The sequence below is a fragment of the Egretta garzetta genome, unplaced genomic scaffold (genome assembly GCF_000687185.1).
Source record: "Egretta garzetta isolate BGI_Z169 unplaced genomic scaffold, ASM68718v1 scaffold277, whole genome shotgun sequence".
NCBI classification, from domain to species: Eukaryota; Metazoa; Chordata; class Aves; order Pelecaniformes; family Ardeidae; genus Egretta; species Egretta garzetta.
The window spans coordinates 612,282-638,198 of NW_009260271.1; the positions used below are offsets into that span (position 1 = coordinate 612,282).

At 47.9% G+C, this 25,917-nt stretch overlaps 1 protein-coding gene across 5 annotated transcripts in view; it reads right to left on the reverse strand.

Moving 5' to 3' along the window:
• The window catches only part of FRMPD1 (FERM and PDZ domain containing 1), a 28,701-nt gene extending 3,006 nt beyond the window's left edge, over positions 1-25,695 (reverse strand). The window contains exons 1-17 of one of the 5 annotated variants that reach the window (XM_035897852.1): positions 24,627-25,695; positions 24,394-24,559; positions 24,115-24,219; positions 23,186-23,343; positions 21,049-21,151; positions 20,602-20,647; positions 17,993-18,100; positions 13,835-13,930; positions 11,421-11,546; positions 9,586-9,705; positions 9,142-9,278; positions 7,786-7,912; positions 7,301-7,420; positions 4,837-5,019; positions 4,266-4,413; positions 2,782-3,594; positions 1-1,492 (exon numbers count right to left, since the gene is read on the reverse strand). In XM_035897852.1, coding sequence (XP_035753745.1) covers positions 1-1,492; positions 2,782-3,594; positions 4,266-4,413; positions 4,837-5,019; positions 7,301-7,420; positions 7,786-7,912; positions 9,142-9,278; positions 9,586-9,705; positions 11,421-11,546; positions 13,835-13,930; positions 17,993-18,100; positions 20,602-20,647; positions 21,049-21,151; positions 23,186-23,343; positions 24,115-24,215 — 3,878 coding nt within the window. In that variant the 5' untranslated portion in view covers positions 24,216-24,219; positions 24,394-24,559; positions 24,627-25,695. Of the gene's footprint in view, positions 1,493-2,781; positions 3,595-4,265; positions 4,414-4,836; positions 5,020-7,300; positions 7,421-7,785; positions 7,913-9,141; positions 9,279-9,585; positions 9,706-11,420; positions 11,547-13,834; positions 13,931-17,992; positions 18,101-19,126; positions 19,293-20,601; positions 20,648-21,048; positions 21,152-23,185; positions 23,344-24,114; positions 24,220-24,393 lie in introns of those variants that run through there. The other 4 variants (XM_035897853.1, XM_035897856.1, XM_035897857.1 and 1 more) reach the window with 4 other exon arrangements.
• Positions 25,696-25,917: the final 222 nt, after the last annotated feature.

Below are 25,917 nucleotides of genomic sequence, written 5' to 3' on the forward strand. Positions count from 1 at the left end.
TGTTTTGAAGCTCCATGGTCTCCTGCTCTTTTCCCCAATGAGCCCAAGGGAATTGGGCCTGAGGAGATGGAAAGCTCTAGAGATGGAGTCAGAGGAGAGTCTTTCCCCACCTCAGTAGCCTGTTGTCTAGGAAGAAGAGTCTGAACAGCCCGCGGCTGTTTGTGAGCCACATCTCCTGTGTCTTCCCTGGACCCTCTTTCATTCAGCCCCTGGCTGCCTATCAACTCTTTCTCAAAGGGTAGTCCAACTGTGCATGTTTGCATCTCCCTTCTGACCGCATCAGCCCCCAGGCACCCACTGGTCTTCTCGGAAGCCAAAAGCTCTAGTGGGATATCTGCCCTTTCCTGAGATGGGCTGGGTGATGTGAGGTCTGTCCTCACCCCAAATGAGAGCCAGGAGAGGCGAGTTATAACTCCTGAAGTGTTGCTGCAATCTGTTAAGAGCTGGGTTGCATCTGGAAAACCCACATGATTTTTCTTGTGCACTTTCTGTAAGGCCTCTTTGTTTATCAGTTGTCTGCTCTTTGCCTGTGACAAGGCACCGTTACTGCTATTTTCAGCACAGCTGTCACAATTAGCTTTTCTTTCTTCACAGAGAGCTGGGACAGGCTCCTCACATGCTGCTTGCCTCCCAGCAGTGGGGACCAGTTCCTGGTCCTGGGTCACCTCATGGGGAGAGGCCACACTGGGGCCATGAGCTGATGGTGGCAGTGTGTGTTCATTAACAGGACAGGTCGCCTCTTGGACCAGGAATGGGGGTACCTTGCCAGCCTTGTGCTGGGCTGCCATTGCCTCACCCACCTCTTCCAGTGCCACTTGGGCCAGCCTGCTTCCAGTGGCCACACAGCTCTCCTCACTCGGCCATGCAGTATTTGTCTTCATGGAGCAACTTTCCTGGGCAGCTTTGCTTTGTACCCCAGGAAGGGGTATGGCTTCCTCCAGGGACAGGGAATGTGAATATACAACATTTGCCGGTTGGAGGCCACTGTCCACATGTATGGCAAGGTCTGCACTCTCCTCCCTGTGCTGGTCACTCTGCACGCGAACCGCTGAAATGGAAGACACCACCGAGTCAGTCACTGATTTTGTTTCCATGGTGTCAGGCTCCATTTCCATCAAGTCAGAGGATGGGTTTGTGCTAGCAGTGTCTCTCTGGGCCTGGGTGGCAGTAGGAAGTCCCAGCTCTGCATCCTTCTTGATGTTCTCTGAGGAGGGTGGAGCCGGGGGCTGAGCAAGGAGTGGGGGTGGCCAAGACCAGCAGCTCTGCAGAGAGCCTGGAGCCAAGGGGAAAGTGACCTGTGAGGTGTAATCGGTTTTCAGGAAAGACCTCCTCTTCCTCAGGCTCCTGGCATATGTCAGCTCCTTTTCCTTTCTGTGTTTCTCCCTTGCTGTCTGCCTTGTCATTAGGTTTTCCCCCAAGCTGTAACACCTTGGTTTCTTTAGGATGCAGGAGGAGATGTCTGTACCCTCCCGGGACTTCATACTGTTGCCTGCTGGCAAGAAAAAAACATGCAAGTCAGGAAATAGCCCCAGGCAGAAGAATATCCATGCACCTATGCAACAGGCCAAAAAGCTCTTAACACAGGTCCTGCAATTGCAGACACAAATGTTTGTCAGCAAAGCCTGGCTCCAAAGTGCCAAAGGAAACCGTCTCATATTATGATCAAGCACCTACTTGGAATCAGCTATGTCCAGAAAATTAGAATCTGGGCCTGTGGCTACAAAGAGTCAGTCCAGGATTAGTGACGAAGGGCACTGGATAGTCTCTCCCTGTGTTTACTGGAGTTAGGTACAGCTATAATTCTGAAGTTAAATTTGGTGATAGTAAAATCTCAAGTTAAATTTGGTGATATTAGTAGCAGCTACAGAGACCATTGCCTACAGCTGTAGATTTATTAGCATTGAATAGAAACATTATCAGAAATTCCTAGCCTGGATATTTAGATGATAAAAATTTCCAGAGATTACAATTTCATGCCTAAACATGGTATTGTTACCATGCATGAATGCAAAAGACAAAATTGCTCTAACTACACAAACCAAATTCTTACGAAGTTCAGTTAATGTTGAAAGAGCGGATTATTTCAGAAACAGGAATCCTTTCTTTTTTGAAAAAATACAACTACCAGGGACCTGCTCAGTCACAGGACTCCTTGACCCACGTATGTAACATGCCCTTGACCTGAAAATTATTTTTGGTCTTGGGGGTGCATGGGACAGTAATATTTTACAGCTTTTGGCAATCCTCAGCTTGAAGGACGATAGCGGAGTGAAGGTACTGCCTAACAGTTGGAAATGTTTGTCATAAAGCTCCCTGTCAGTGCAAAGACACGTGTGTCCTGTGTTCTGTTTCTCATCATTCTTTTCATCATGGAAGGTTCAGCCTACATAGAAGGATGCAGAGAACTTAAATCAAGCAGCATGTTGGCTTCAGGATCAGGCAGAGCCACACATTAGTATTCTGGTATTCCTGCAGAAACCTGGGGACTTTCCAAAATGCCAAACTCATCTGAAAACTGACTGGTTCTGCGATCCAGTGCTTGGATGTGATGACAAATCTCCCTGCAGCATTGCAGCTCAGACCCCTGTGTACACAGCCACTGTATTTCTGCTGAAGAGTAGCTTAGGAAGAATGGGTGTTCAAAGGTCCTTCTAAAATCTTGGGAAAACTATGTAAAGCTGAAAGATGATCCCTCCAGGAAGACTGACAGAGGAAAAAAGGCAACACCCTAGCCCAGGGGGTTGAAAGAAGGTGATCTGCAGTGAGTGGGTGAGGGTTTACCTGCCAGGTCATCCGGAGGGCTGAGCTTGTCTGCAGCATCATAGAACTCCTCCTCAGAGCTGGTGTCACCAAAGCCTGGGGGTGGCTCCAAAATGAGGTTGCTTGCGTCTGCTGTCAGCTCTGCTCCACACGGTGCCTCTTCCTGGGCAGACCCATCTTTCCCAGGACTTCGAGGGCTGTGACTTATGGTACTCCTCTCCACGCTGCCTGCAGGGGATATGCTGTAGCACAGGCTGTAATAGCCCATGGTGTTTCTCTCAGACAGCTTTGTCTCCAGCACAGATGAACCAACGTCCTCCCCTCTCTGCTCAGAGGGGCTGTCTTCACACCCAGGCTCCTCTGCATGTGGTACCTGCAAAAAACAGTAGTAGTCTCTGGTTTCTGCCCTTCTGGAGCCTCCTGCAGTACGAATGGGGAAGAAGCTCTTGTCTGAGCTGCTCATCTCCTGCACTGTTGGTGTATACAAGTGGAAGAACTCTGGCCTGGATGAAGAGCAAGCTTCCAACTCATCTTCCTCCAGTGCATCCACAGAGTCACTGGAGCCACTTGTCTTAAACCCTCGGCTCTCTGTGTTGGCTGAATCTGAAGCCTCAGATGTGCTGTCTGTTGCATTGTCACGCCCATCACATTGGTCATTCCCTCCAGCTTGGGGCTTTGTGCTGTCCTTCTCCAGGCTGTGGAGCTCTCTCAGCTCCTCCTCATTGCACACAAGATGGGCACTGCTGTGTGCTATAGGAGTGTCCAAGCAATGCTCTGAGGAGGAATCCAGCTCCCAGGAGTCTTCAGAGTCACTGCAGGTTCGAGATTCGTACCCTGGGATTTAAACACATCTATCAGCCTGTCCTTTGCGGTGGCAAGGAGGAATAGCCAGACAAGGGTTATGAACCTGTCCGCATGGGAGGGACTCAAAGCCCAAAGAGCTCTGCCCTCACTTGCTCATCAGCAAACAAGGTGAAGATGGGGCCATAACCTGTCCCTCCTGCTGGCTTTGCCTGGTTTTACTGCAGAGCAGTACCAGAGCGAGCTGCAGAACAGCAGCCAGCTAATTCATTGTCTAAAGCCTCAGTCTGCAACCCCTGAGGCTTGAGTTACCTGACGAGGGACAAGACAGCGTGACAAACAGATCCTCTCTCTTCTGGCTGGGGTATGCCAGCACAGGGGAAGTTGTTCAGGAGGTTGGTAAAAGAGCACAAGTGCTCAGTGACAGGTTTGTCATTTCAATGACAGGCACTCAGCCTTCACTTCTTGGGGAAAGCTGACAATTACCGCTGCTCTTCCCCTACCCGACATGTCTGGGGTTGATGGAAACCTGGCACTGCCTGCAACAAGGCTGACAGTCTTAATTCACAGATGCCACTGCACACCCCTGGGCTACTGTTCTAGCATGATGCTATTCCCAGGAGGGAATAACACCTCTAATGCTGGAGGATCCACCCACTTTCTCCCCATCCTGTGGCAAAAAAATGTCTGGTCTTTCTTTAAACCTTCTTCAGCTGAGACACGGTGCAGTTGCTGTTTTTTCTCTCCCCAGGTAAATATGGAGACATTTGCATCCACGAACAGTCTGTAATAGCCAATGATGAGGCAGACAAGATCTTTTGCACTGTTTGATTCCAGCAGCAGAGTCAGCAGCTTTTTTTTTGTGCGGGAGAGGGGTAGAAAACGGTAAAAAATGTTAGAATAGACAAATAGTGCTTGTACCACAATCTGCAGGAACATGCTGCACACTGTAAAGACATTCCTTCTCTCCCATACCGCCACCATTGCAGAGCACTGTTTTTGCATGAGGCAGAAAGAAGAGAAATTGTTTTTCTTGCATTTTGTTTCTCTGATATGCCTCACTGATGGAGGACAGCAGGAAGAACCACTTTTCTTCAGTCATTTTGCATTCTTCCTACGAGCTTTACTTTCCGAGTTTGTTCTAAGCCTTTTGTACTGATGACACCATCAGCTAAATGTCAGATTTTGAAAAAGAATAGACGGTGTGAATTACTCCCCCCTTGTTCTCAGGTCCCAACACAGCCACACGCTGGCCATCACGAAAGCACCGCTTACCTTTAGATCCTGCAGGTAGATTTTCACCATGCTCACTTTTTCAGATTCCTCTGTAAGCTCCACCCTGCTGATATTTGCAAATTCTGCCAGACTTGTTATGATGTTGAGCTTATTATTGATAATCTGGCTCACCCCATACTTCGCACCCACCAGCAAGGCAACGTACGATTCTCTGTCCTGTAGCTGTAGGGGGAGAGGTTAAATCTGTAGCCAAAATCTGAGCAGGAACCCATTCACCTGTGCTGGGCAGGGACTCCTCAGCCACCCAATCCTGTGTGGTAACTTTTAACACTGGACTCTACAACTGGGCTGTAACCAGCTGCAAAGGGAGCCCCTCATTACTTGCAAGCTGTCAGGTCACCTGCCCCCAGCCATTCTCTTCTCTGGCTTGGGGACTGACACTTTCCCTGTGCCCCCAAGGCAGGTGGCCCCAGAGATGCACCAGCCATCCAGTGGATCCAAAGACGTGGTCAGCAGCAGCTTGCTATCAGAAGTGTCACCTGGCAGGCTGCACCAGATGACCTAGTGAGACCTACTGGAGCTAGCTAGAAACTTCAGCAAGGTATTTTTAGTTTTGGAAGAAATGTCAACGCTTTCTGTTAGGATCAGACACTTAAAAAAATGAATTAATGCCCATGTAATTTGGCAGAAATATTTAAATTTCCACACAAGTGTAAACCTAGGCATTACTGCAACCCATCAGTAAGGTCCTCCTCTGGTACAGACCTACCTACAGTGCTCAGGTCTCTGTACAAAACAGCTTGTGGTCCATGGTTTACTACAGATCCAAGTGGGGACAGGCAAAAAACCCTCAAGAAACCTCCTATGAAAAGAACAGTGTTCTTTTTTACAGTAAGGTTTAAGCATGGCAAATATCTTTTCAAGAGTTTTTGAACACCACCACCCCACCCCCCCCAGATCTCTTAAGTACTTTATGACATCAAATCTAGAAAGAGCTCATCTGAAGAGCAAGAATCACAACTTTCAACTAGAAAAACATGCATAATTATTGTGTAGGCTGGAATGTTATTCACTTCAATGGAACTATGCTGAGTTACCCTAGGAGGGTCCCTTACCAATATTTATCATGATGTCCCAGGGCAGGGAAAAGTGGTATGGCTGGAGTTGGCTGAAAGAGCATCACCAGAGCTAACGTTACATTTTCTATGAGTATTGAAGCAAAGACAGAGAAGGACAGTCAGTAAGAAGTTGCTAGTCTCACATCAACAATCAATTTAGAAAAATATCTAAACATTTCTGCTTTAGATAGGTGTATTGGGTTTCTGTGGCAAGGTCTTGGTAGCGGGGGGGAGGTTACAGGGGTGGCTTCTGTGAGAAGCTGCTACAAGTTTTCCCTGTGTCCGCTGCCGGCCAAGGCCAAAGAAGTGGGAGGATGCGAGAGAAAACAGCCCTGCAGACACCAAGGTCAGTGAAGAATGAGGGGGAGGAGGTGCTCCAGGTGCTGGAGCAGAGATTCCCCTGCAGCCCTTGGTGAAGACCATGGTTAGGCAGGCTGTGCCCCTGCAGTGCATGGAGGGCCGCGGTGGAACAGATATCCACCTGTAGCCCGTGGAGGACCCCACGCCGGAGCGGGTGGATGCCCAAAGGCAGGAGGCTGTGACCCCGTGGGAAGCCTGCACCAGATCAGGTTCCTGGCAAGGCTTTGTGGACCCATGGGGAGGAGCCCACGCTGAAGCAGGTTTGCTGGCAGAACTTGTGACCCCGCGGGGGACCCAACCCTGGAGCAGTCCGCTCCTGAAGGACTGCACCCTGTGGAAATTATGGACCCATGCTGGAACAGTTTGTGAAGAACTGTAGCCTGTGGGAAGGATTCACATTGGAGAAGTTCGTGGAGGACTGTCTGCCGTGAGAGGGACCCCATGCATGAGCAGGGGAAGAGTCCTCTCCCCAGGAAGAAGCGGCAGAGACAATGCGTGATGAACTGACCTCAATCCCCATTCCTGTCCCCCTGCGCCGCTGGGAGGAGTAGGTAGAGAAACTGGGAGTGAAGTTGAGCCCAGAAAGAAGGGAGGGGTGGGGGGAAGGTTTTTAAGATCTAGCAGTTTTTCTCCTCTCCTTCTCCGATTTTGATTGATAATAAATTCATTTTTTTTTCAAGTTGAGTCTGCTTTGCCCATGATGGTAACTGATAAATGACCTCTTCCTGTCCTTATCTTGACCCACAAGCCTTTTGATATACTTTTCTCTCCTCTGTCCGGTTAGAGGGGAGTGATAGAGCGGCTTTGGTGGGCCCCTGGCGTCCAGCCACAGTCAAACCACCACAATACGGTTGCTTTGGTTAAGACATCATCTTACCCAGTGGTGAAGAAAAAGGGTTAAAACTGCTTCTTGTGCCCTATCTATCTTTGCAGTTATTGTCCAAGTACACTGCTGTAGAGATGCACAAAGCAAGGCAGTAAGACATGAGCCCAAACCTGATTACATAAATAAACAGTGCTCGTACCATCAGGGTGGCATTGAAGATCTTCCCATTGTACATCTTCAGGTCTCCCAGTATTTGCAGGTAGCTCAGGCGCACTTGGACTGCTGCGAGCATATGCTTTGTTTTGCAAGAGAAGAAATACTGTTTAGAAACATGACAGATGAATAAGGTTTGACAGGTAGCCTGTAGGCTAGAAGATGCTCTTTTCATACAGGACTTAATATTTGACCAACACATCTATCTTGGTCTGGATAGGCAATAGATCTGTACAGGACCATCCCACATTTGCCATCTGGCAACCCACACGCAAGCTGCAACAGAACACACTATGCAGGGAAATTAGGGTGCGTGCATGGCAGAGGAAGTTACAAGAGAGAAAGACAGGAGAAAAGCCCCAAGTGGTCCCATACAGAGGAGAACCTCAGAGGAAAGACATTGCCTCTTTGGCCCTGAGAGATGCTGCTGCTATCCTTAAAGGCCCCTTGAACCCAGGGGATGCACACTACCTTCTGCCGAGGGTCCAGTAGCACCTGGTTCCGCTTCATGTGGTAGCTGATGGCTTTCTTGATATCCTTCCCTCTCATGTTTCGAAGCAAAGTTGGTGAGATGAAGTTTTCGATTCCCCAGTCCCTCCTGCCAGAAAGATGGGAAGGCTGTGCTGTCCCCCAGCAACACAGAAATGTGCAGAAGGGAGATGGACAGAGGCAGAGAAGGGCCAAAAGCACCGCAACAGAACAGGATGCACCGAGCCTTAGGGTGCTGTAACACGTCTGGATGGCTCATGCAACATGACTGCCTTACTTGAATTCACTTCTGTGTGCATCTGCTACTGGGTCAGGAGATAGGGTTGGAGGAACACATGCTTTCGTGCAGAATGCCTGTTTTCACATGGTTGTGCAGGAGACAATCTACAAGCTTTGTTATCATAATGGTCCCAATCTGTCCTTGCCACCCAGAGGATGAAGATTCTGTCTTTACATTCACTTTACTTTGGTTACAACGTTATGACCTTTTAGTAGCTCCAGTTCTCTAGACTCAAAAATGTGGGCTATCTGTTCTGCTGAAGAGTTTACTCAGCCCAAGCATTAAATATCCAGGGACTAAGAATGCTGCAGTTGTCTGTAGTCACTTCTCACTCTCCACTAACTGCACATGGTTGGGTATGCCTGACTGTATGCAAGGAATCAGTGGTGCTTGCATGGGCTGGCGGAGGCTCAGTGGTGCAGTTACCACACAAATGTCTGTTATTTAATGATTGGCCCACCACAAGTTCTTAAAGCAAACATGGGTTGTTCTTTAGGGGAAAGTGTGGTCTAACAGCACTGACATGCAGCACAGCACACCTGCTGCTTGTGAAAGTGGTTTTCAGTACTTTTTTTCCAGATCCCATTACTTCACAGGACCTCTCACTTATACTGAAATTAGGTATTTCTGATGGTGGATGAAGTGATGTAAAGTATTGGCTGTGCAAAGTTGATGATTATGCGCTCTCTCAACTACAGCATGTAAATCTTAGTATACTGTCAGGAGCAGCCTCAGTAACGAAAGCTACGTGAGAGATTTGCAATTTCATGTCCCTGGTCTAGCTACAGATCAGAACCTCCCTCTGCTTAGGGACAGGCCCAGATGTTACACTGTCTGTTATTATTCAAGCAGCTCAGCAGGTTAAAGACAGGGAGGCTCATGAAGCTGTCTTGCCCTAAAATGACTGGCACAACTAAGAGACTGCAGTCTCTTTGGGTCAGAGACAGTCTTCTATACAGAGCTAAACACTGGGCAAACAGAGAGCTGATGCCACTTTTAGTTGGCTCCTTCTTTTTCCAGACTTAGTCACAACATAACACAGGAATTTGGGAACTTACTCAATGTATTTCAAGGATACTTTCTGTGGCTGAGCACAAGCATAGATCCTCTCCTGTATGTGCAGAGCAGCCAGACGTAATGCCACACTGCATTTCATTTCCACAGCAAATCTTTCCTGGAGCACATCGCTGCAGCTCTGGAACAAACAGAGCTGAGTTAGCATAATGATGGGAGCTCAAGAAGTCAGGGTAAAACCTCTGATATGACTACTGTGCGTTAAATAAAGGGAACCAGCCAGCTCATTTCAATCTCACTCTGTTAAGAAGCCAAACATATTAAGTTGATTCAAGAATTTAAAGCAAGTTGAATCCAAATGCTCTGTTCTTAAGTCCTCTGCATTTCACATTCATATAACCGAACTGGCCTGAAATATGCTTTGGTTTAGAGCAGAAATGAGATTTGGGTGAGAAGAGCTCCTGAAGCATGGAATGCCTCGATTTCACCTGCAGGTAGAGATATTCGAAGGCAATCGGGTCTTCCTGCAGGAGGTCTAAGGAATCCTTTGGGACAAAACAAATTCTGAAGAGGCACCGGCAGTCATGAGATTCTCTTTTTTGGACCACCTGCAACAGACAAACAGCATCAACAACTACTGCTGCAGTCCCTCCCTTCATAAATGCATAGTAAGCCTCTGGCTTGTACGAACTCACAGAAATCATTTAAAGCTACTGGCAAGTGGGATGACTGCAGATCAGCCATTGTCCCTAAGAAATATAAGGAAACATTGTTCATGTAATTTTATCTTTGATTCTTTTTCTGGTTTTTGCTTCTCCCTATGGTAGCTTGGAAGTCCTTCGACAGCAAAAGCTTCACTAAATATCCATTGATCTCATATACTTGCAGTATAACCAGGACAGAGGCTTCAAGGCCATATAATAATGACAGAAGCAGGGACAAGCTTCTCTGCTTTTAAGTTCAGTCATAAGATAGAGCATCCCTAAACAGACACTTGGATCATCATCATAATGTCAATAAAATGTTAAGACACCAGGGTTATACATTAGCATATTGTATTCTGAGCAAATCCCATACATGCTCACCAACTGAAATAAAGCAGGAATTCTCAGGCACGCATGCTTAGTGGTTGGACAGTGTTGGCTACTGAAACTCTGTGCATCACAGTGCATCACCAACCAACCAAGTCAACAGCATGGAGATGAGACTCCCAAGTAGGTGCATTCTTACAGAATAGCCCATGATTTCTAGTAGGGCAACAGAATTACTAACAGAGCCAACCTCGGGTTTGCAGGACATGAATGTTTGACTGAGAATTTAATCAAGTGGCACCTGGCTGGGTTAACTCCCTGTCCCGGTTTCAGCTGGGACAGAGTTAATTTTCTTCCTAGTAGGTAGCATGGTGCTGCGTTTTGCATTTAGTACTAGAAGAATGTAACACACTGATGGTTCAGTTGTTGCTGGGTAGTGCTTAGACTGGCCAAGGGCTTCTCAGCTCGCAGCTCCGCCAGGTGCACAAGAAGCTGGGAGGGGGCACAGCCGGCACAGCTGACCCCAACTGGCCCAAGGGCTATTCCATACCATATGATGTCATGCTCAGTATATAAGCTAGGGGAAGAAGAAGGAAGTGGGGGATGTTTGGAGCGATGGTGTTTGTCTTCCCAAGTAACCATTACATGTGACGGAGCCCTGCTTTCCTGGGGATGTCTGAGCACCTGCCTGCCCATGGGTGAATGAATTCCTTGCTTTGCTTTGCTTGTGCACGTGGCTTTTGCTTTCCCTATTAAACTGTCTTTATCTCAACCCACGAGTCTTCTCACTTTTCTGATTCTCTCCCCCGTCCCATTGTGCGGGGAGTGAGCGAGCGGCTGCGTGGTGCTGAGTTGCCAGACGGGGTTAAACCATGACACTCTCTGACTACCTAGGTAGTAGTAAATAGCTGGGTACGCAGCTATTTTAAGACTGTCTCAAACAGTCCTCTGTAGATGGGCCTATCTGACAGGTGACACAAAGCATGCTCATCCCCAATTGCTCTACATGGTTCAAGCAATACCACCAGCCCGTGGGTTTTGCTCTGCAGGCTCTCTAAACAGAGTGAGATGGTTCTGAAAGTGCCATTTCTCCAGGGGCTCTGGTTAATGCAGTGGTAAAACAAGCAACAAGCAGAGAGAAGAGGACAACACCTCTGGGGATGGGGCCAAGCTCACTCCCTCTTGTGACACCTGCAGAGCTGAGCTCTCTCTGCACCTTGCTGGCCACAATTCATTGGTGCTGGTGCCCCACTCCGGCACAGCTGCAGGGGTATGCGAGGGGCTCTCCTCACCTGCTCAATGAGCTCCTCCTCATGCAGCAGGTGGATCTTTGCGACATTGTACTGCTCCTCCAGAGCAAGTGCAAAGTGTGCAATGCTCCGGATGGAGAGCTTCTCCTTCAGGGTGAGAACAATGTCCTGGGAAGGGAAGCACATAGACGGTCAAACAGAATTTAGACACGGTTGCTGAGCACTGCTAGCACACTGCATGAATGTGGATGATTCTAGCCCGTCGCTGGCAGCTGTGTGGGACAGCACTGAAATGGTAGTGGCCAGACACAAAATTCTCTTCAGCCAAGAACATGCTTGGTGCTGCAACACAGAGTGACGTTTTTAATGCTGTTTCACAGGAAACCAGTGCCTGTGTGATATACTGCCTTTCCCTCTTCGCTTACAGCTTCTGAACACATTAACCTAGACAAACTACAGACATCTCAAGCATAGAGAAAGCCTGCAAATTCATAAGAAGTGGAGGCATAGGAGATGGCAGCTTCTTTAGGACACCAAGCACAAGCTTGGCATTTAGCTGCTGTGCTATCCCAGCTGGATGTCTCAGCAACAGAAGATGCCAGCCAGGCAGTGGGCAGGACAACGGCCATGTCCACTGATGCCAGCCAGTTGGTAAGGGAGGGAGTCAAGGGAACTGCAGGGGAAACACAGATGAAGGGAGGACAACACATTTCAGTACATCAGGAGGACAAGGTAGGGAAACTGCAGCTTGCTGTTGTAAGAGTGCAGTAAAAGGCAAACTTCATGGTGTAAGAGGCATCAAATCCATTTCCTAGCATTGCATGTCCTGGGCTGCTTCATGCTGAAAGTTTTGGCTTTACAGTTTTTAGTTTGATGGTGTTGAGCACTCTCTGTCACCCTGGATCCAAATGTTTGCTGTTAACCATTCTGGCTTTCTAGAACTCTACAACACTTTTTGAAGAAACTACAAAAAATTGGTAAGAAACACTTTTCCCCACCAACAAACAAGAATTTAAGAGCATAATTGTAAAAATCTTACCAAATTTGACCGAAACTGGTATTTTAGTTATATGGAGAATTCTGTTGGAATACTAAGTATCATGGAAATAACAAGGTTTATTTTTGACAAACAGAAAACATTACATAAGGCCTGTCTGAGTACAAACTGAGAGGGAGCTCTTTGGACTCACTCAAGCCTCCTGAGGTAAGCATGTTTGACTCATCTCCGTTTTAAGCAAGGATCTCTCAAACAGCAGAGGAACTTTTGAAAACACCTATCTTAGAAGCATTTTCCCTATCTGAGTGTTTCTGTGAGGACCCTGGTGAGGGTTGCACTCAACTCCAGTGGGGAAAAATTTGTTCCAGGTACTTGATTTATTTCATTATTTTCATTTTCTCTGCCCTGCAAGTCACAAGACTTGCAAATACTTGCTTGCATGAGGCCACAACAGTTTTGTGAAGCTTGGATGAACTAGACAATACACTCCTTCCTAAGGGAAGTTTTCAGTGCATTATAAATAAAATCTCCATGCTTTTCCCCTTAATAATCTTTCAGCCTAATAACTCCAGAATGTCTGTCCATTGTGCATCTTTTCCACAGTAACCGCACTGCTGCAGGACATCATATATCCTTTAAAGAAATTATGGCCTCCAATCACTGTGCACAGGCAAATCTTATTAATTCCAACATAAACAATGAGCAACTCTAATGATCAGGCTCGAAATGCTTGAAGTTTGTAAGCCTATGTCTAAACATGGCAATTATGGCAAGTGCTAGATTAATGGCTCTGGACAGCAGCACCCTGTATTTTGAAGAGAATGATGGTACCTTGTCTATAATGCCTCCAAGTACAAGTGATCCTAGGGAGGTGGTACTGCTTTTCCATCTCAAGAAGTTAATCAGTTTTCATGTCTCCACAGGGAAATGTTTTCACCAGTGCAGAAATGAGGCAGGAACAGAGCACTTTAAGTAACAACTGGCACAATTGCAATTGCTGAGTTCACATGATACCCACACCTGAACTCCACTGTCCAAGTCCCAAGCCAGGAGACTTGTTCTGCACATTATTACTGGTATATTAAACAACCTCCTCTGTATTCTGCCATGTGCTTTCCAAAGAAAGCAACGTTTGTGCAGACAGCTGCTGTTTTGCCAGTCTCCCACCAACCTGTCCTCTTGCCTAACTTCAATCACACTTCACAAAGCTGTAGTGGTCTCATAGTCAAGTTACAGTAAGTTCTGTGAAAATTGGTCACTGAGAAGAAAACAGAGGTGAACCAAAGCAATGCCTCCTCTGCAGGAAGGCATGGAAAATCCAGCATGTTCAGCATCAGACGGCAATCCTGTTCCCACTAGCTGGCCAATACAACCATGAGGTTCTAAGTTCCACTGCATGCACCTTTGCTACCGGATTGAATTCAGGCGGTGGCAACAATAGAAAACCAAGCATCTTTACCTTCACAGTAGTGGTCATCTCAAACCTGAAAGCCTTTGTCTGTCCATTTTCCAAGTATACCTTGAGAACGTTGGGCATACAAAGAAGGGAATTCCCCTGCAGAACAAAAGCAACAGCACTAATCCTTGGACGTTAGGCCTCCGGGCACCTCTGCCTGACACGGCACATCCTGGTGTGTGTGTGTATATATATATACACACACATATGTATAAATGAAAATCTTTCTCTGCTTTTGCAATCTTCTGTGGAACCAAACTTTATTCCCTGATTATGCTTCTGGCATGGAACAAAGGGAAGAGAGCATAACAAATGCCTTTGCCATAAAACTCCAGCCAGTTCAATAGCTGTACGTGGCCCAGATATGCCCACTGTTCAGTTCCCACATGGCACAGGAAGATCTGGCAGATACTGAAAGCTGAGAGCCATCCTTCTTTCTCATTACCAGAAAAGCAGCAATGTCTTCTGGAAAAGACATCATCCCATTACTGGTCACCAGGCAGCACTAACCCCCACACTGCCACTTTCCCACAGGCAGCAGCCATGACTTCAACTCAAGAGCTGCCCAAACCCTCCACGCTACCACGAATTGATCTTGCACACCACAGGAGGGCTGTAGGATTCAGCTAAACTTGCAGTGGTACTTTTATTGAGGGTTCCCCTAAGATTTGTGACTCTGGGGCTTACCGAACAGGAGAAGATGTCCCCAGTTTTTTGAGATAGGTCTCAAATGCACTAGACAAGGCAATGACTCCCATAGCAAAAGCACCTCCATCGGGTGCTCTGAGAAGGGTCTGGGAACTTGGCTTGTGTCCTTCTGGGACTGTCTAGAGCTGCACCTTTCAGCCTTCCAACCTTGCTCCTTTAGTAGAGCTCATTTGCACCTTCCTTCTTGTTTTCAGCTGCCTCCTTCTTCTTGTTGTTCAGTCCTGACAAGATTTACTCCTCCACCCTTGGTCTTCCCATTCAGCAGATCTTTTTTATGTTCTTGGGCCAGCATGTTCCTCCAATCTTAAAAAAATTATCTACTTGTCATGACAGTCTCAAAGCATTTCTAAGATGATTTTTCCTGTTTCATTTGCTGTGCAACACCTTACAAATCTCACAGCCTTGGTCCCTCTTGATAGAGGGCCCATATACCCTCGAAGTACTACCAGAACAAACAAACCACTTCTGAATCTTGTTCTTCCCCTCCCTGTTTTGTGGGGTTCAAGCTGCCTACAGTCATGACTGAGAAAAAAAAAAATGTGAACGTTACCACTGTTCCTGAGCCCAAGCTTTAACTCCTTTGTGCTAAGCAGCATGAACACATCACATCTTTGACAGGCTTTGGGTCCCCCATCAATTTCAGAAAAGTGATGATTTACACCAACTGCACGTTTTCTCTGGTAGCTCCTGCAGCTGCAGGTTATGATATGAATGGGGCCTTGTACAGCCAGCATACTGCAGAACTTGACATCTATACAGAAACTCAGACAAATTAAGTATCACCACCCTCCTGGTCATATCCAATTTGCTGGCCAGAACACCCAGATGGGATTTCTCTCCTTTAGTTGTGAAAGCTTCTGCTATGGTTTATGCAGCTGTACCCCTCCTGTTTTGTCTGGTGCAAGGCTGGTTTACTCCATCTTACAGCTAGGCCCACAGCTTCTTGATAATACACTGACTGATGCTGATGAGGATACTGAGGGCCCTGTCTCTTGCATATCATTCAGTTATATAGAAATACATAATAAATTTGCAACAGAAAATGGAATCTGGATAGCATTGAAGCTTATTAACAATTTATGTTCCCAAACTGGAGTTTCAGGTTTCAGCTGCAGAAGACAGCCTCTGGGTTCCTTCCAGTTGCCACAAAGATCATTTAGCAATGCTCCATTAAGATGACAAGAGTAGTATATTTACTGAAACAGGAGGCTTTGCAGTTTTTCAGAGCCATAATACCCATTTTGGCTGACTTAATACATCAGTCTGCTGAAAGGAAAGCGGTTCTAAAACATTCAAGCAGAGTAGCTGCTGTCTATAGTGAACACTGTTTTTCCAGAAAGAAGTCAAATATGCAACAGATTTATTTACTCTTTCTTTGCGCTAATATTTCACTGTTCAAAACAGTAAATTCACCATGTCCAACTGATGAAAAGGGCAGCTAACAACAGTGGGACCCCAACAACCAAATTAATTTCTCTTACCTCTATGTTCTCATTAAATAAATAGCAAACTGTATATTGATTGTGTCCCTCCTCTGCACTTGCAAAGGTATGATTAGCTTAGCTCAGCAGAATATTGACAGAGGCTTTGTAGGAAGCGCAGAGTACAGCGTTCCCTCCAGAAGTGCCTTCTTCAGACTTCTCAAGACCTACCTTGCAACCAATAAGTGAATGGCACAGATCTGAAACCTCCATGCGCTGCAACACCAGTGCCCAACCTCTGGCTGAAACAGCTCCATGGAAGCTGCCAAGCAGATACTAGTGTGAACCTCCAGCTATAAGAAAAAGCAGAGACTGCTGGCATTTTCAGGTCTGGCTGTATCCCATAACCAGCCTTGCCCAAGGCCTCTCAGACATCTCTGCCTGGAACCAGTTTCAGAGCACAACCTCCTCTTCCCTATTCCCTGCCTTGCGAGCTCTGTGGCCTGTCACGTCTCCCAACCACATGAGGGGCCCAGTACCTAGCTTCTAGGTCAGGAAGAGTGGCCCAGCTGCCGCAATGCTCAGGCAGGATCCCAGACAGACCTGTCATTAAGATCTGAGGGATGTGAACACCTCCCTTGGTAGAGCAGAGATGAGCCTTGCAGCAGCTCCAGCACATCTGGTAACAACTTGGCAGGAAGGAAGAGTCCAGAGCCTAGAGAGACTTACCAGCAAACGTGTCAGGAGTCACACCTGACCCTCTCCTGCTCTAGAGAACAGGCCAGAGAAGAAGTCCCAACATGCCTAGGGTCAGGCACAGTTGCCAAAGCACTGTCACAGTGCCTGTCTAATAGGCTGGTGGCATCCACGGCATCTCTGGCTGCACCTCTGCCCTAGTGCAGGGGGAGAAGAGGAGATGCCTGCCACAGGGAAGGCTATGCCCTAGGAGCTGGGTCAGGAGACCTCACTACCAGCAGAGATGGGAAACAAGAGAGCACCTAGCAGAGAAGAAAAGGCCCTAGTGGCTGGTTCATCATCACTGCAAAGTGCAAAGAAGCAAGATTTGGTCAGACCTGAACAACTGAAGAGCACTAAGGAGTAGGGAACAGGAGCAGAAGATTTTGACCACTGGAATTTTTCATTCCAAAAGGAAAAAGGAAAATTCAATAGAGTTAAAGACACCCAACTGACCACAGTCCACACCAACCACACTGAGCTTCATAAGTTACACATAAAGAAAAAGGAAACATTTTTGTACAAGAGGCGGACCCACTTCTACCCAGCTCATTTGTTACCAGTGCTAGAAACCCTGTGATAAATTTGCAGCATTCCTCCAGTGAGCCACAATCTTGTTTGTGGCTCAGTTTACAGATGGTCTATTATGGAGGCAGCTGTGAATGCTCTGTGGAAGCCCGCTGCAAGGATGTGAAACACAACAAGCTGGCAGCCTATCAGCTAGAGAATATATGTCAAGTTTAACAGCAAAGCAAAGCCACAAGTATCAAACTCTCTGAACACAATCCTACCTGAACACTGCTGAAGGCCAGGAAGTGACACCCCAGCTACTTTGGCAGCAAATAAACCTGCCATGGACAGTAGGATTCACCTCTCATCTTTAGGGTTAGGATCTGTCATGCCCAAACTTCAGTCTAGGTTTACTATGGAGAGATTAACACCTCAAGAGATGACTACTACATCCCACAGATGTGTAATGCTGGTTTAAAGTTTACGTGATGGTAAAAGAATAAAAGTAGTACATGCAGGTATTTTCTAAGTCTAAGTAAGCAAATCAAAGATAAAATCCTCTAGAGATGCCAGCACTTCCTCCCGATCACCAGTAAGCCTAGGAAACAAGTTGAAACCAGATGCCTGGATGCATATCCAGGGCAGACTAGCGTAGTGAGGGTGCAGCCACTCTGTGGGTCCTGGCCACAACTCAGTTAACCCAACCCAGCATTTTTCCACAGGAGTGACCCATTTCTTCCCAGCATGCAGTGCCCACAGCACCTGGCTGCAGCCATGCCCCACTGACCTGTGTGTGTCCATTCACCAGCACTTCCTCTGCGAATCGTACTTTCACAGGGTTTGTTTTCAGCCTTGCCCTCTTCTCTGCAGTAAGAAACGATGACTTAGGCCCGCCCTGAAAAAACAACAGCACTCAGCTGGCAGCTCAGTCTGTTGCAGTTATGTACAAGAGGCAGAGGCCCACAATACAGGCAGGGGAGCCATCACAGCCCATGCTGAAGCTGCTCACACCATGCTGCTTTGCACTTACAGGAACAGGTCTTGTTAGGAGTCTTTCAGCCTCCTGGCCTTGCTACAGGCCTTTTTGACCTATCTGGATGGTGGCTGCCTTCTGAACCCAAACCCAGCTGTCCAACAAGTGGACACACGTGCAACACGTGCTGTACACACTTCTAATTTCACTGCATGTCAAACAGTTACTGTGTTTAGGCATCTCCCCAACTCCTGCAATGAAGCCAGGATCCTACAGAACAACTGTTAAATCTACCAACAGCTGGCGTGCAGTGGGATTACACAATACCATAAACCAACACACGCAGGGTGCCTTGCAGTGATAGACAAAGACCCCTGTCAGTATATCACAAGGACACATCCGTGTATGCAACATTTCCCAGCTCAGCTGGGGTTTCTAGAGCATACTCTCATATTGCAAATGTTTAAGAAAACTGCCCAAGGCTAAAAAGCCAACTTGACTTCATTGCACTGTTGTCACATAACCATGCTTTCACTGTGACAGGGGCCTACCAAGCTCACATGAGCCTAGGAACCACCGAGTTCTTGTGATCAGATGTCCTGCTGTTGTAAATCATGATATTCCGTAAGAAGAACGGAGGTAGTATCCCTCAGTATCCTCCCAGACAAATTCAAGGTAGAGGAACTCCTACACTCTTGCCAGAGGTGCAGGTGCCTCCCAACCTGCCACAGCCCCATCTTGCCCCAAGGCCATTTGGCAAGGACAAAGGAAGAGAGGCAGGCAGGAATCTCTGTACCTGGCCAGCAAGCCCTTCCAGAGTCTGCCGGGCTCTATGGAGCATCACACCCCGTGGCTGCCCAGAGGAGGGCCAAGGCCTCCCACATCCCTTCTAGTGTGGCCAGAGCAGCCCCGGCAGAGGGTCTGGTATCCATCGAAGGGAGGCGTTACCTCTCAGCTCTAAGCACAGCTGCCTTCAGAGTGGGGCAAGAGCCAACCCCAAACCCAAGATCAGCCTTGGCTGTATTTGGAGGTGTCCTTAAAGTGACCTGCAAAGGAAAAAACAAAAATGGGTTTGTGCCCCATTTGCTTCTCAACAATGCATGAAGGCCTTTGAAGGGTGTTCCAAATGCTGTGAAGGGTTTTCCAAATAATTTCCTCACTGAAAAGCCATTGCATTTTCCTGCTTTTGGCAGGCATTTAGGTCTTGCATAACTAACTCTCATTCCTTCCTTGATCTCCAGAGCCAGATCAAGCACTGGCAAGACTGACAGCCACTGTACTAGGCAAGGGAGATCAGATTAACAAAAGAGGGAAGTCACTGTTCAGTGGGTTTGCTTAATTTTTTTCTGGTTACTTTGGTTTTGTGCACATCCATTGAATGCCAACACCTGGGGAAGTCTGGGCAGGAAAAATATATTTAAGAGATTTTTCTCATTAATATACCTTTACTGGCCAAGAAACCTCATGACCTTAAGCCTCAGAGCTCTAGTAACTCTTCTGAATTAATCATATCCTTGTTTCTAAGATTAAATCAAAATATAAAACCAAAAAACACTCCCAAAATGCCTTCCAGGGTGGGGCAGGGGAGAAATCCCCCTCAGGCCACTTTCATACATCACAAGAAGCCAAAAAGCACACAAACCCAATTTTGTCCTTGCTTTGCAGCTCAGTTTTTACACACATTGAAATCCATGTGGATAAATACGTCATGCTGGCAATACTTGCCTTCTGGGGAATTTTATGCTACAGGAATGGGCAATCAGCACCAAAGGTCTGTACTAAAACTTTGCTTCTATTCCCAAAGTATGATCCACACCCAGGTCCCAGCCCTCAACCAGACAAAGCCTGGAGAAAGAGGGATAAATTTTTCCAGCACTCAGAAAAGAAAACCTTAAGAGCTTCCAAGGACCACCCAGGAAGGATGCTGGGCCTGCAGCCTCAGCACCTGCCTTTTGTGTCCGGGGGTTCCCCATGGCACAGACACCCCCAGCACGTGGGGAGCACTCCAGGTTGTTCTTGGTGGGCTGGCCACAGCTTGCTGAGGAGACCTGCCTGCATCCGAGTTATTGTGGCCTCCTTGCCCCTGTGGAGCCCACAGGGCCCTCACAGCTCCTGATGGAGCCTCCAGCTCCAGGGACCATGGGCTCTCTCAACAAGTCTCTCTGTGATAGGCTCTGCAAGCTGCCCTGGCCATGCACCCAGGGTTAACTGCGAGGAGTTACTATTGATTCTCCCCAAAACCTCCTCAAAGGGCATGCGTGAAAGCAGAGGACCCTCGAAGATCCCTCATGGCTTCGGTCGGGCCCTTGTGTCCTGAGTGCCAGCCCAGCTGCCCCACCTTCCAGGCAGGCCTCACTGCCAGCCATGGCCATCTGGGGCAGTGCTGCTGGGAGTGCTGAGAGTGCTGAAGAAAGGCCATTTACCGACGTGCAGCGCAGGACGGTTAGGAGGAGCTCATCACCGGCCTCCCTGTAACAGAGACATGCAGTCAGCCAGGGTCAGCAGCTGCCTGTGCCTTCCTCCCCTGTGTCACAACAGACGGCACCAGCAAGGCGCTTGGCCCCTTCGTCCCACCCTGCGAGGGAAGGCTCTCAGCTAGGCAGGGCACAGCCCACCAGGCACTGCCACAGTACAGGGAAGTGGGGCAACCCCTCTCTCCTGGGCTGCTGCGCCCTTCAGCAGGGCGGACTCGTCCCTGTGGGGCAGGTCCCCACCAAGCACAGCACCCTGGGAGGCGGCAAGGTCCTCCTCTGCAGGGGGGCCAGCACCACACAGCTGTGCACCTTTGCAGCGCTTGGTGAGACCCAGTCCCCGCACCTCTCCTCTCAGCCCTCTGCCACCTTGTCCCCACAGGCCATGCGGGACCACACCTGATGATGTCAGCTGCCCGTTCGACAGACACGTCGTCCACCACGGTAGAGTTTATCAGGAGGAGCTGGTCACCTGGCTGCAGCTTCCCTTCAGCGGTGCTCCCTGCAGGCGACCAGCACACTGTTAGTCATGACAGTGCCACACCAGCAGACCTCCTCCCACCAGGGACACTCACGGCACATGCTCCTCTTTCCACCCAGCACCCACTTGCCCCAGCAACTGCCTCTCGATGGCAAAATAAAAAGGCACCAAAGGATGTTGGACCCTGATGCCAGCTGGTGTACCACTGTCTGTGTCCACACCGCCTCGCCTGGGCTGTCTTCTGGCCCCTCAAGCTGCCCCTGCCCCACAGAAAATCAAGCTCGTGCATGTCTTTTCCCTTGTTACAGCCCACCACACAGTCCTCAGACACCAGCTGCCTGGGGTGCAACAGCAAAGCTCACAGGCTCTCGGGAAACCACAGGAGGACTTGGGGGCAGCAGCACTGCCTTGTCCTTCACCCGCTTGTGAGCCCTGGGCCTGCAGAGGCCTCCAGGGGCCTGGGCAGCTGCTGCAGCACAGCACTGCTCTGCGGGGTCTCGCACCGTGGCCTGACCCTGCTGGTTACATCCCAGCGGCTGGCCATGTATGGCACACAGGCTTGGTACTCCCGGCATGCTGCCATCCAGACCAAGGTGCTGCAGCAGTCCCCAGTAGATGTGGGCTGGATTTCCAGCACGGTAACTGCCCTCTGCAACTCAGGAGAACATGGAGGAGGTCTCCATAACCACGCTGTCTGCTGGGAGGACCCACAACAAGAGAAAAAGATGGTTTTGGAGCTTTGCTTTCCAGGAGAGTAGCAGCCGCAGGATCCAAGGGGCTAAGGAGCAGCTGGACCTCTGGTTTGAGAAGGAGCGTACATGCAGCCCCCAGCTCTGCCCTGGCCACCCTGCTGGCCAAGGCACATTGCTGAATTTTTCTGCCAGACAGGTTTGCCCATGAACCACCCCAGCACCTGCCACCCGTCCCTCAGTGAGACCCCAGCGTCAGGTAGCATACATGAAAGGCAAAGCACAAAACCAAACATTTGGAATTAAACACAGGGCTTTTAGGCATGGGCTCCCACAGCAAAGAACAGGACTTAAAAGGACATGTTTCTTTGTGCCCCAGTTTTAATAAAATGTTGATTCTTTCCAATTAGGAAATAATAGAAGCATAACAGAAAACCTCCTTCCCCAGTTCTTAGACCCCAAGAGTCTCAGTTAATTTATCCACTTTTCACCCAGGAAGGGGCATGAAAAGAAAATTTCATTCAAAAGCACTGTGGAAGGACAGCAACCATACTGTAGTACCTTTATGCTAAACATCCCACAAGCACTTGGGCAGGCTGTTCCCCCAGGCAGACAGGGGATGCCACAGCCCACATGGGCGGCCAGAGCAGAGCCCAGGCCAGCCTTCCAGCCACCCTCCCCACAACACCTACCTGCCCAGCTTGGGCATAGTCTTTCTCTGAATGTCACACTAACTCCGACATGTAAAAAGCAGACATTTTTGTGCACCCATTAAAAAAATAGAAGGTAAATAAAAAACAGATTCAGTTTTTGGTTCAAAACCCCCAAGCCACCTTAAAAGCATAGCTACATGCCTCCCTTTTATAACTGGAGGAGTTGATCTGCTTGACTTAAGCAGAACTTCACTTGGGGCGCCTGTAACTAGCAGTGATCCTCTCTGTGTTACAGGCCTGTAAGCCCAGAGAGCATTTTCAACAACAGATCACCAAGGCCACTGCAGGATAAGAACTCTAAGGTTAGATTAAATTTTTCCTTTGCATTTCAGATAAAACACCAGAAAGAACTTTGCTTTGAAGCAGATCTTTGCATCCCTGAAGGTCAGCTGTATCGAAGAGCAGGTGAAGGATTAGCGGTGAGGCTTGCCTTTGGCTTAGATTTCTTCCATGCCATCAGAATCAGGTAGATGTTCAAGCACTCTGCATGCCACAGGCACACAGGCTTTTGCCCTCGGTACTCACGGATCACATCCCAACCAGAGGTACCTGAGAAACTCATAAATACCTGGCAGGAATTTATCACTAAGGCCATCTGGGACAGTTCAAGCTTCTCATACCTGTGATTGTAGGGAGAAGAAAACTGTGCTTACCTGCAGTAACAGATGCAATTGTAAGAGGAAGGTTTGGACAAATCTCAAATCCGTAGTGATGGAGGACCAAATCTTTGTATATTGTGACAGTAAGTTTGACATGGCTGGCAGGCTGGCCACTGCTATCACTGGTGCTGTCTGTCACAGACACTCTGCCCCTGTGAGACAAGACGACAGTGATTAATTAAGATATAGTCAGAAAATACTTTATCAAAGGGGCACAGATGCACACACTTCCACTTTCAGTGGGCTGCACCAGTACACACAGAGGCCAGCACTTCTCTGGGTGCCCACAGCTGGCTCTGAACCAGGCAGGCCAGCAGTGATCCCCCAGGCTCCACAGAAAGCTGAAGACATCAGCCCAGTGGCATCAGCTGGCTGTAACCACAACTCTTTTCAGCCACCCCAGCCCAGTGGTCACATGGTGGGAGAACTCCAGGTGTGCCTCACACCAAGCCCTGACCTCCCCAGATCACAGCAACACTTTTACCCAGCAAGGCAGTGAGAGAATGTACAGCTCTCTGCTTCTGCCAGGATCCAGTCCAGCTTAATTTTGATTTGCAGACCTTAGGAAAGTAAAGCAGCTGTGGGCCAGGACCCCTTGTCAATGCAGCCCAGTCTTGCCTCAAAAAGGGCCAATGGCAAGAGACAAGAGAAGTACAACTCCATCTTCAAGAAAAGCGCATTTCACATTGAGCAGTATTGTATTTCTGCAGATGTGCCTCACAAAACCAGAATGAGTGAAAGCAGTCCCTGGAAACCAAGGGGGATGCTTAAAAGCACTGTTTTTCCTAGGGACTACTGTATGCATATTTCCCAAGGACAACTGAAACAATGAGTAAGATCGGACCCCTGTGACTGCCCCCGTCTTGTCCTGACTCTGTTCAAAGGTGGTCAGCAGATATTCCTTTTATAAAAAACATGTTTACCTGGATGCACCATCCCGAGATCGATGGAGCCATTTTGCTACCATTTGCTCTATTCTACATGCTTTTCGTGTCTGGATTAAGTTAGTCTCCAAATCTTCCATCTACCTGAAAGTGACAGAAATCACAGGAAAACAGAATGATAAAAGATGGAGGAAATCTTCTAGACACCGTTCAGAGTAACCAACACCAACTCACAACTCTTTCGTAATAAAGAGATCCATTGGCACCTTGGGAAGAGCATGTGCTTTAATAGAGGATGTTAACACCCGTAACACTTACTGTGGTTCTTCCTGCCCATCCAGTCTCCCCTGCCTGGTGCTTTTGGTTAGTCCCTGTTGGTGGTCGTAGTGCATTTTCTTCTCATGGCAAAGAATGACCCAGTAATCTCTGTATTCCTTTTTCATAGTTTCTGGATCCAGTGATCTATTTTCTCAACAAGAGAAAGCTGCCATACCTAGTCACAGGAAAGCCCTTCTCTGGGATCTCTGAATGATAAGTTTGGTAACACCCACCTGTACATTGATCCAAACTAGACACGGTTCTTCCATTGACCATCATTTCAGGGACAAGTACACGGCCTTCAGCCTCAGTAGGCCAAACAATTCAGGGCACGACAGTGAGGTTTACAGCCAACTCCTGGCTGCCTTGGGAAGGCAGAGAGCTGGTGTATTTCCTCCCTGTGACAGGTTTCCTCCTGGATTAATACAGCCACAGAAATTCTACAGAAAGCAGTAATAAAGCAAGAAACTGAGTGGCCAGTGCAAGCTGCTGCACACTGCTGTTTGAACTAGCATAAGCAGTCTCTAAACCAAGGTCATAAGCTCAAATTTGTCTCTGATAAAACTGGTCCAGTGTACTGATGTCTGCTAGTCCTGGAGCTCTGCAAACAGGTGGTTCCAGAAATCAGTAAAGTGAGTGGCTCATCCTAGATCTTCCATTTAAAAGCTCTAGTTCAACAATATGAAAATGGCAACTCACCCAGCCTGCTCCTTGTGTGTGTACCATCTGCTGTTGATAGGATGTTTTTAGTCCTACTGAACTGAAGAATTGCAGCATTAGAAAAGTTTGGCCCAAATCTGGTTAATTCATTGTGACTTTAATTGCACCTAAAAATGTTCCTTCTTTTGAAGATGCAAAGGCTAGGTCAGCTTCCAGACCCCAACTGAACCTGTCAGTCCACAATTCCTCTACCAAACCAGATAACTTGCCACTTTAACTTTGTGCCTTCCAAGATAAATAAAGCCTGTAGCCACATACTATTTTCGTTACTCATTCAAACACTGGAAAGAACTGTGGGCTGCAAGTGAACCAAACACAAAACAAAACAGGAAATATGTCTGTATCTACAAGAAGTCATGAAGAATATAAACTCTTCTTATTTCAATTGTATTTCAGCAAGGAAACAGAATTATTACAGCCACCTTTCACACTGTGTCTTCCGGTCAGCTTGCAAGATTTGTATGTTCTGAGCTCTTCTCTTGTGTCTTCTGCTCAGACAGTAAGTTCTGCACATCGGGGACATTGTCTGTTATGCTGGGGCAGTACACAGGACAGCGGGCTGCTGGTCCATAGCAGGAGCTCTGCTGCAGCAGAAATATTAGTAAGTTAACTTCAGAATAAAAAGATATAAAAGAGATGGTTGGAAGCTGACAGAAATGAGGCACAAAACATTTTGTCTCAACACAAACCGGACCTCTTCCCCTCAGCACCCTCCCAACTCACAACACTCCTCCAACTCATCTTTTCGCACAAGGATGAGAGGACAGCACCAAAATGTGTTGGTCTTTCCCTCTCAGGAAGCCA